The sequence below is a fragment of the Aspergillus tanneri genome, assembly GCF_003426965.1.
Source record: "Aspergillus tanneri strain NIH1004 chromosome Unknown AapTan_2_pilon_pilon_pilon, whole genome shotgun sequence".
Classification (NCBI taxonomy): Eukaryota; Fungi; Ascomycota; class Eurotiomycetes; order Eurotiales; family Aspergillaceae; genus Aspergillus; species Aspergillus tanneri.
The window spans coordinates 5,450,632-5,461,076 of NW_022984629.1; the positions used below are offsets into that span (position 1 = coordinate 5,450,632).

Below are 10,445 nucleotides of genomic sequence, written 5' to 3' on the forward strand. Positions count from 1 at the left end.
GATAAAACCTGACCACCGATCAGTTGCTAGCATCAAGCTTTTCCAACCACCATAGCCAGCTTCGAAGTCATGGAAATCAATGGCTAGGCGTTGACCCGGTCCCTCTATAAAATCCGATGGAATTCTGCTAACCTGACGCTTTAGCTTTGCAATCCCGCAGGCGTCGCATTCCACTGTTGTCGGTCCACCTCTAATCCTTGCTCCTTTAGTTGAATTGACTAGATGCTCCAAGGTAAGAGGTCCAGGATGTCCAAGTCGAAGGTGCCATTGGTATGCATCTGCCCGTGCAGATCTTGGTGTAGAATGGAACGATGATTGAAAGCGGTTTCGGCGATTAAAAGACTTCCTCTTGTTATATTCATGGGAAGGTATTCAATCACAAACTGGTCGAACTGGTCTTCAATCTGCGCAATCGGTCGATTATCTTGATGTCGGAGGATGTTTTGCTCTTGGTCGATTATCCCACCATATTCCGGCCTTATGCAACTGGCGTAGAGACACTAAATTGCAAGCCATCTTGGGACAGAAAGCAACATCTTGGAGGTGCAGTATTGACTTCTTTCCACCTAATCTAACCTGAATATCCACATTGCCATATCCATGGATCTCCACCTTTGAATCTCCGGCCCATATAAAGTCACCTGGTTGTGCGGTTTGAAAGTCGTTGAATCGAGTGATTTCATTAAAGATATGGATAGTGGATCCGGAGTCAAGAATAGCTGAATTCTTTAATGGATAGGTATCCGGTAATGTCGCAAATGAAGCTGGAATTCTTCCAATCTGTCGTTCAAGTAGTCAATCTTGATTCCTCAAGCTCTTCCACTCTTCAACCTCTTTGGCAAATTCCTTGTCTGTTTGAAGCAGATGATTAATAAATCTCCTAATTACAGCACGTTCCTTAAATCCTTTAGGGGCCTCTTGAGGGAAAAGATAGAAACAGGCCTTCCATTCATGCATTTGCCCACATGCTTTGCAAGCTACCTTTGTCTTCTTGGCTATATTGCAGCTCTCGAGATTATTAGGCTTTTGCTTGCGCTTCTGGGTATAGCTTTGACCTTTTGGTGCGTGATTCAATTCCGTGCCTTCAGTCTTAGCTTCTTCAGCATCAAAGGTTGGACCAAATGACCCTTTGGCAATATTGCTGCTCTGTTGAATCAATTTGGTATCCAAACCTTTTCGGAAGTCTTGTGCTACCAGTCTGAATGTCAGGTTGTCTGATTCAATATCCTTACTCTTAGCAATCTCATATGAGGTTGCCCATACCGGGTTTAAAGTCCGTACAGCATTCAGGAAATCCTCAATCCAGTCACTTGTGGTTGCAGCCACTGCAATTCTAGCTTTTTCGGCCTTGTGCATTGCTTCTTCCCAATTGTTTAACCAGGTAAGTACATCCCGAGGTCTTGTGACAGGTTTAATGGCCTTTTTATACGCTTCGCGGGCAAGTTTCTTGACTGTGGCATCATCAATTCCCACCCGTTGCTTTAGTTTGGCGTACCATTCCTTCATCGAATCCTCTGGATCGCAGCAATATTCATACACTTGTGGAGAAATAGTCTTCTGCATCCACTCCCGCAGTTTGCTTAGTTCAGTTTGTTGAAGAATATAGTCGTCACGAAGGCTTTTGTAAACAGTCCAAGCAAATTGTCGATCAGCAAGGGAGGTAGGATTTGTTGATCGTGTACTTCCAGCTGGTGGTGCCAAAGTGTCATCGGTAGGTGGTGCTGGCTTTAAAATCTCTTGTTCATCGCCAGTAATAATTCCCCATAAATTCTTGCCTCTGGCTAAACCTTCAAACTGCGTGTTCCATTCCTTCCAATTCTCTTGGGTTTTCAAAAGGACGGTATTCTGCGTGGACATTTCGTTCGGAGGAAATAAAGTTTCGACCGGTGGATAGCTGAGCTGTATAAGCCGTGGTTCGCTGTATAGGTAGTTTTTGAGCGAATGAGACTCTAATTGTCAGATATACGGCTAATCCCGAAGAGGAAATAGAGTACGATTGGTGAAAAGGTCTTATTTGAATGAATTGAGCTGGTTGGGCTCTTCTTGATTATTCTTCTTGGTTATTCTTGATTGATTATTTTGTTGTGTGCTCCACGGGGGTTTTACCCCGATCCAGTCACATGATTCTGGTCCACCAACGGCCATATTATTTGACATGTCCCATCAGAGTGTACAGTATCCACTATTCTCCAGCCCAACTTTATTCTCTCTAATGCCTACTGTAGCAATTCTCCCTTTGTGTTCTCTTTGTTTCTTTTCTTTTTTGGTTTTTCTGGACAGTGTCTTCTTTGAAAACGAGTTCTTGAGCTTAATAGTGTTCTATTACTGTACATATATATCCCCTTCCTTTCTTAATCCTGTTGTGCACGTGTAACATGGCTGCTCTCACAGGTAGTCCTGCAAGCAATCAGCTGCCGGAAGAGCTTACTCAGTCTACGCAAGAGGCGTCATCCACACCGCGGCGGAGAATAAATGACACTCTGGCTCCAATTATCATGTTGGAGCAAATAACTCGTAGAAAGCGAGCAATCACGACCATCTATATTGTTTTCATCCCAGCTGTGCTGCTAACCACTGTCTTGACTCTCCTGGTGCTGACCAGCACCTCTGTGGAAGAAACCGGGATCGCAACCATTAATGTAAGTGACTCTAGACATAAATATTAATGTAGAGTTTAGTTGAATTGGCAGAAACTTCCAGAGACGGATCACCGTGTTATACTTCACCATGTTAACCTCTCCCAGAGCGTTAGCAACGGAAGTGAGACTGCAACATTCACGGCCCCGTCAGCTATGGAAACAGCAACTGAAAAAGTCGAATGTAATCGGTCTCTAGACAATGACCTTTTCCCTTACAGGATCTCTCTCGGTACTGAAAAGCTATGCACTCAAATTCATCAAAAGCCCAAAGAATACCGCCAGTTACCCGTCAACGTCTCGTACGTCCTACCAAAATTAATTCAAACTAAATTTGAGGACACTGTTGGGCGCTTCCAGTCCATGGGAAGAGCCTGCTTCCTCGCAGGGAGCAATTGCACCTCTTATGATAATTGGACTTGTGCTGGCCTTGACTGCCTTGCTGACGCCTTTGATTATTGCACGGTGGCCGTGGCCCTTCTATCGCCGGGTCAAACAGACTATAATGTTAACCGCAAGCTTAGCTTGTCTGGTGTGTTTCTCCGTGTCTGCAGGCATTCTATACGCCCTTCAATCAGCCGTTCAAACACGTGTAACTGACATATCCTTTGTCCAGGGTGTTAGTTTAGGACCCGCTGGGCGGTTCAGCCTCGGTGCCATCTGCTGTGCGCTGACTATCGTGGGGTGTTCCCTCGCTGTTAAACCCTTTGATAACAAATATCCAGTGAGAAAGGCCTGTACGGGATGCTGCAGATATCACTTTTAGTTGATTTTTTACTTTAACATTAAACCTTTGTTCTTAACACACATCCTCCTTATAGAATGAACCCTGGACATTCTTAACAGTTACCTAAGTTTTGCTAGTACCATATCAGACCCTGCACGAAGTCTTTACTCTACGGAGAAACACTGTAGACTTAGGGCGAGTTAAACGGCCATATATTAAGAACGAAATATTCCCGAAACATCCTCCAGTCTTCTCTTTGTATGTCGGAAGCTTACGAACCACGGGTAATATAGTAGACCCCTTAGGTATCTGAAATGGATACAGTAAACGATGTCCTCCACCATTCATCTCTCAATTGTGGCATTAATGCTTATATTAGTATCCTATAAAATCGGAGGTACAAAGCCAAACTGCCCCCACTGTGGATCAATTGGGTCTGTTACATACATTCCATACCATCTGACTATCTTCCGTCTGTAGGTTGTAGCTCCGCTAGTAGCAAGTTAAATAAGCCTCGCAAGGAACGCTTTTAAAATCTGACCTTGGCTGATATAAATCTACGCCATCTACTCCCCAGAAAACTTTTATCCTTCCAATTGTTATCCTGTGTCAACTACACATCATTATGGCGTCTTTCTTCCAAGAAACCAGATCGGTATTATCCACGATATCCCCTGGGAGACCTAAAAACCCAGATGGGCTTGTTCTCGAAGCATGGGGACAAGGGTTAATAGTGGGCTCATTGGTTGTAATGCTATCTGTTGCTGCAGCCAATATAATCAAAGGAAAGATGCTTCACAAGCTAGTTATTGTCGAGGTGAGTAGACGATTCGGTTATCTTTATCCATACGTACTGGGCTCTTAACTTCTTACCATGGTTCCAGCTAATCCTGGCTATTTGCCACGGGACATTTATCTTTCTCCATGAGCCATCATATGGCTGGTACCTGTCAATTACTGCTATCGGGTTAAACTTGTCATGGACTTTGCATAACATAATTGCCTGGTTCAAGATGAAGCCTTTCTTGCCAAGATGGGGTTCTTGGGTATATCTTGCAACGTTACTGCTGGCACAACCTTACTGGGTGCTGGAAATCTACGCAAATTTTGTTTTCTTTAATAAGCATGATGACTTATTTCTCAAAACACGGCCTCTGGAACCACTCTTTCGGTATGGACCATTTGGCTAGCGTGTCTGGCTTTTTTTAAAAACTACACTAACTATTTACCAAGGGACCCATGGTGGCTCTTTACCACATGTATGCTGTGCTACACAATCAAACAACACTACACAATAAGCCTCCTAGATCTTGTACGAATCAGCCCGCGGTTTGGCATTATGCTGCTCTCAATGTGCCTTTCCTTGGTCTTTGTTATCATAGACACCTGTGCTATTGCAGGCGCATTTCACACGACACTCCCGGTTGGAATTGAACCGTTTTGGAAGGTAAGGCTTTTGCAGCAGTGAAGAAACCAATCTACCAGGAGTCTTGCTGACAGTAAGCACTGAGACAGCTTTCTTTTATCTTCAAATGTCTATGCGACACTGTGATCCTCGATGACTTCAAGCAGGCTTTGGATCGAATTCGGGAGCATTGGATGCGGGTACATTTGCAACAAGACGAAAGTAGCCTTTGTAACCTAAGAGGCAACAATACGGATGGCCCGCCCGTTCTACAGAACAATCTGCCTGAAGATGCCTCAGGAATTCACATCAGCTATGGATTCACTATGTCTGAATCGCATGTGGAATCACAATGCCTGCACTCGCAGGCTTAGGGTGAAAACACTATATCACACCTCTCTCTAACATATAGGGTCAGCTGCTAGTAGATTGAGTGAATAATATTTATTAAAGTGCCGGGAATCAGGTCATGAAATTTGCCGTGCTGTTCCTTAAATGGCATAAATAGTCTGCGCTCCAAATTATTCGGCTAGGATAGGGGAAGACAATATCCGCTTAGGTTTTGAATGTTAAATGCAATTCCTACTTTACAGCAATTTAATATACGGAACATACTATATCATTCTTATCTCTTTTTTCCTCCATGTGACTTGAAATATGAAAAGTTATTGTATTTAATGCTTAGTGTCAAAATTCTAGTGATAACAATGAATGGCTAAGTTCCTTGGTAATATCCATGGTATTTGTTACCAAGGATCTCCTGTTTGTGTTTCTGTTACTGGTTATCTAAAATTATAGATTATACATTTTATAGCATCATTATTATTTAGTGTGCCATGCCAGGGGCTGAACCCGTAGAACCTATATAATAGGCTATGTACAAAAAGGAATCGTTGAAGAAGGAAAGAAAGAGGGAAAGGGAGGAAAGCCACGTGTTTAGGGTCATCAAGGGCCAATAGGGGCAATAGGGACAATAGGGTCAACGGGGACAGGAGGGACAATAGGGATAATAGGGTCAACTGTGTTAATTGGCCCGAGAGGTCAAACGGGCTCCAGCCCTTTACATGCCAGAAGCATAGTGATTTGTTAGATTATTGGGATTTCTATGAGAGCTTGAATATACTCTATATTCCTTGTGATGTGTGTTTCATTACCCCTCTTCTTCTGGAGGCATGGCTTATATAGCTACGTCACTATATTACTTCACATGATGTCCCAGTATGACTAGCTTTATTCTGACATGATTCCACGACAGAAGCTATAATCTCATTATTTTCTACCATCCGAATATCCAAAAATGAAAATAAAAGAATACAACTTCACCCCCTCGAGCTTTGTTAAAGAGTGCATGGCTTGTGGTGATTGTTTAGATATATCCATTCACCGTTCACGTGATGTTACGGTAAAGTATTCAAGCCATTCTGACTCTAGATAGTCAATTAGCTCAGGATAACTAGCATATTTCTCTTTAAACAGCGTCCAGTTTTTATCCTTTTGCACCATAGTCGGTGAATTAACTATCTCCATCCAATTTACTCCAAATCTCGAGCAATTGTATCAATTTTGTTGTTTCTTTCCTTCGCATTTGATTCTGTAACAAGCCGGCTGATTAGAGCCTTAGAGGCTTTGCTTTCGCCATAATATTCTTGTTAATATGCCAAATACAGAGTAGAGCGGCGGCCTCTGGAAACAATTCATGAAGAGCATTAAACAAAGCCCGTTCTTTATCTGTTACAATTACCTCTGGAAGCGGAAGTCGCAGAGTTCGATAACAGGATCGTAGAGATGACAGAATAAATGAATATGTCTCCTCTTTTTTATCAGACATAAAGCCAAAAGCAACATAAAAGGTGCTTCCTGTAGCTGATATACCAATAATATTAAGAAGAGGTATCTTAAAACGGTTGGTTTTATATGTACAATCCATGCAGAGTACATATGGTGTTTGCCTTAATCGCTCAATGCAGACTTTATGTGTGAAGAATAAAGCACATATCCGGCCATTTTTTTGTTGCATATTGCATTATCCATGGCCCTTCACCAGGAAGAACAGTAATTAAGGCCTGGATTGGGCTTCGTCCCTGAAGAAATTGCTGGTATAGCTTCTGCCGTAGATTGTAGATATCCTGCCGTTGAAGGATGGAAGTGTTGTCCTCTTGATACAGAATCCTTATAATTTCCCTTGTAGATATTCCCAGATTGATTAAGGGGGTGATTTGCTGCTTCTTTTGATGCATTTCAAGTCTCCGAATTGAAGGATGCATGCTGGGAGGTGAAGTAGAATGTTATGTGTCCCATTCCGTACAGTAAGTATCCATTTCATTATACGCTTAGAATGACTAATTCGAACACTGAATGGACACTCAATTCGTCGTGATTTGGCTTCCCGGAGACCGCGGGACTTAGATAAACGTTTGCTACCTCTATCGCAGCAAAGGTAGACTGCTCCATCGGCATTTCGGCGCCCAATAATAACAGCATATCCGTGTTGCAATCCATGAGACGTAGCAGCTGCTTCAGCTGCATCAACAGAATCATATTGTACGCCAGAGTCTGGTTGAGGAATTGATGGAGGATTATCGAATTCAATGGGATCTTCATCAGGAAGATACTCCATCTTAGAGGTGCTTATTTGATGAAGCTATCCCTAGATTCAATATCAAAACATTTACGGAGTAGACTAGCTATATATTTCCTATTTGGGAAATGACTAAGACACCTGTGTAGTTAGTTAAATAATATTTCTTAGCATTTTAATAATACGCTAGTCCTAATACAGTTTAGTCACCTGTGAGAATAGGATTTTATTTTTACCTGTGTAACTAAAGCGACCCTGTTCAAATATAAGCCGACCGCCTTCGGAAATGTGGATCAAACAAAATTTGTGTCCAACACTCGACATCACTTTGGTCGATTGCTGAGAGCCGCTCTTAGAACAAATGTGTTATCTACTCCGCCTGCCGACTGAACTGCTCGTCTTCATTTTTGAACTCCTAGATGATCTAGACGATGCCCTGCATCTTGCACGCTGCTGCAAGTCTCTGTACTATACCTTTAACCCGTCTAACACTCGACTGAAAATCTTCAGATCTATTATCGTGCGTCCTAATTATCCCTAGTCCTTCAGTTCTAAATGTGAACTAGGAGAATGCGGACCATCATGTCTTTGACCTTTTACTATGTTTTCTAGCTGGACTAAATGAAAGATTTGCTCTGTACGACAAATCACCGATTCCGAGACGCCTGTCGTATCGAAAGGAGTTCTTTGCACAGCATTTAGCCGTGCGAGATCTTCCCGCTGCAGCAATTTGGGAGATTGTATGTCGGTGGCATGCAATGCGGCTCCTTTTTGATTTGTACTGCGACACATCCGTACGAAGATTATACTCCCTGTCAAGCTGGGAGGCAAGTGAGGAAGGATGGGCGGGAGAGGATCCTCTTCCACCACCAGCTAGGTCCACATGTGATAATTTCAGACAATTGGATCCAAAACAGAGGCAACGCTCTTATCAACGATTTTACCAAGCGCTAACGGGACATTGGGCTATGGTGGAAAAGCTGTGGGTCGCAAGAGTATCTGTCTATCAGTCACCAGATGATCGTGATAAAAATCACGCACGAATCTGGGACATGTGGACCAACACCGCTCGGTCAATGCAGGAGAAGATAGATATCGTTGAAGTAGTCGACTTTGTCTGGGGCTTTCTTGCACGCAAAAACTTTCATACCCCTTCCTTTGCTGCTTGGCTGGAAGGCGAAGGAGAAGAGATCGTGAGGCAGTACCGCGATCTTGATGAAACAGAAGACTGGATATATTTTGTCGCGTGTGTTACAGAGTTCTTACGACCGCCCTATATTATTGAACTTTTAATCCTGTCAACCTGGTCATCCGGTTGTCATCCCTGGAAACTTGATCGGCCTGCGTATCTTCGTCGATTAGGATTTTTTGATACCCGAGATGGAGTTGTTGAACACAATGACCGAATATGTGTGATTGATCCCGCTTTTCCCGTCACAATAGTTGAGGGAGACGTGGAGAATGAATTTCGTAGATTAGACCGGGATAATAGTGGACAATCCGATATAACAACGAGAAGTGATAGTCAGACTGGCTTGGTATCAAAATGGACATACTACATAAGAGCGATGTGGTCCCAGAATGAGAGAGGCCGGTTACTTTTCCGAGATGAAGATTGTCAGGCATTTGTTGACCGGATTCGGAGCATGCACCTTCATTGAGCGCATTTTATTTTTACTTTCAATAAAATGTGGCCCCTCACAACCCTACCGCCGCCAACACGAGGATCAAACGATTTCGGAACCCTTTGTCTTCGGTATGCCGATGTAAGTAGAGGAATGGTGGTGGAAGTAAGGTGGTATAGCAGATCAAGTGTACGGGCGTGGCGATGGAAGTAGGCACCAGAGAGTGACCGAATGTGTCTAGGTGGAGGCAGAAAGAGAGAAGCGTTGGTGACGGATGAACTTGAGATCAATAACTATATATTCTCCCTGAGATACGTTAATAATAGAAAATCAGCACATGGAATTAGCTTACAGGTATTCAATCCATTGACCTGTCGAGGTAATATATGTACCTGTTAGCCTGTCGTTGGCGTTTGGTTTTCACTCTTAGATACAAAAGAAGCTCTTCCGTTCTTGGCTGTCGAATACGCTCTGCTTCTGCATCTACCTTGTTTAGTCTCAAGTCGGTTCTCAGATCATCTCTTCTTCTTTCTGCCATTCCTCACCGGCTCCTTTTCACCATCCGAACTGGTTCTCTCAATCCAGAGGTCTTTATTGTCATGACTAATTATGGCAAAAGGTTTAGTAAATTTCCAATCGCCTTGTCTCTTGAACTCATTCATATTACCTACTCCTTCCTCGACCGAGAAGAGGATATTGTCACCCTCAGCGAAGTCCTCTATTTAGGGCCACGCCTGGATTAGTGGAGGAAGCATGGTCGGAAATACAATTTAGAAGATGGCGCTGACCTCGAACCCAATCTGCGAATCCCTGCCGACAATATCGTGCGAAAACCACGAGAGAAGTTCCTGTATACAACAAACTATAGGATGGTCTGGGATTGGTCGCTACAACTATGGAAAATCCGCTTTCGTTCGAGAATATAGAAGTGCCCTACGCCGCGAGTTCAAAAAGGCCATTGAATTTTTGTCAAATACATACACTATACAGACTAAAGGGCTATCACAACTGAGCTTCACATTTAATGGGCTCATTCTCCAGAACTGCGATCAATGGAGTGTTATTTGGCATGAGTAGCCCAGCCTGGATCTTTGTATGTGTGAAGTATCTCAAAGGCCAACATATTGCGATAGACATGCACATTTTATGGCTGTTCAGAGCAAAAACGGGGATCAATCTTACTCTGAAATACAACACGGCTGCTTCTCGAGCTATTCGCCTGTAGGAAGGTAACTTTGGCGGTTATTGCAATATCTAACAAAGCCCGACTCCAATCATAGTCATTTACTTTCATCAAACACGTTCAAAAAGTTATCGATATAAAAAGCTCAATACCCACCCACCAGGACAAATCAAGCTTCCATCAGCTAGCCGTCATGCCGCCATTGATCCTTAAAATCTGCCCGTTTACCCATTGACCCTCGTCACTGGCTATGAAGGTGATAATATTTAACACCTCCACCGGAATTGTAAG

At 43.2% G+C, this 10,445-nt stretch overlaps 4 protein-coding genes across 4 annotated transcripts; 3 read left to right on the forward strand and 1 right to left on the reverse strand.

Annotated features, from left to right (window-relative positions):
- Window positions 1–795: 795 nt before the first annotated feature.
- On the reverse strand, window positions 796–1,857 carry ATNIH1004_001708 (uncharacterized protein; the record flags this gene model as incomplete). The annotated part of the gene is made up of 1 exon (XM_033566407.1): window positions 796–1,857. One exon carries the CDS (start codon window positions 1,855–1,857, stop codon window positions 796–798), a length of 1,062 nt encoding a protein of 353 aa, XP_033432164.1.
- Window positions 1,858–2,375: 518 nt separating this feature from the next.
- Window positions 2,376–3,260, forward strand: ATNIH1004_001709 (uncharacterized protein; the record flags this gene model as incomplete). Its single annotated transcript, XM_033566408.1, has 3 exons — window positions 2,376–2,639; window positions 2,679–3,168; window positions 3,253–3,260. The coding sequence occupies 3 exons, from the start codon at window positions 2,376–2,378 to the stop codon at window positions 3,258–3,260; spliced, it is 762 nt and encodes a 253-aa protein (XP_033432165.1).
- A 1,442-nt stretch (window positions 3,261–4,702) lies between these two features.
- Window positions 4,703–5,142, forward strand: ATNIH1004_001710 (uncharacterized protein; the record flags this gene model as incomplete). The annotated part of the gene is made up of 2 exons (XM_033566409.1): window positions 4,703–4,810; window positions 4,879–5,142. The coding sequence occupies 2 exons, from the start codon at window positions 4,703–4,705 to the stop codon at window positions 5,140–5,142; spliced, it is 372 nt and encodes a 123-aa protein (XP_033432166.1).
- Window positions 5,143–7,707: 2,565 nt separating this feature from the next.
- On the forward strand, window positions 7,708–9,007 carry ATNIH1004_001711 (uncharacterized protein; the record flags this gene model as incomplete). The annotated part of the gene is made up of 2 exons (XM_033566410.1): window positions 7,708–7,866; window positions 7,913–9,007. 2 exons carry the CDS (start codon window positions 7,708–7,710, stop codon window positions 9,005–9,007), a joined length of 1,254 nt encoding a protein of 417 aa, XP_033432167.1.
- Between the last annotated feature and the right edge of the window lie 1,438 nt (window positions 9,008–10,445).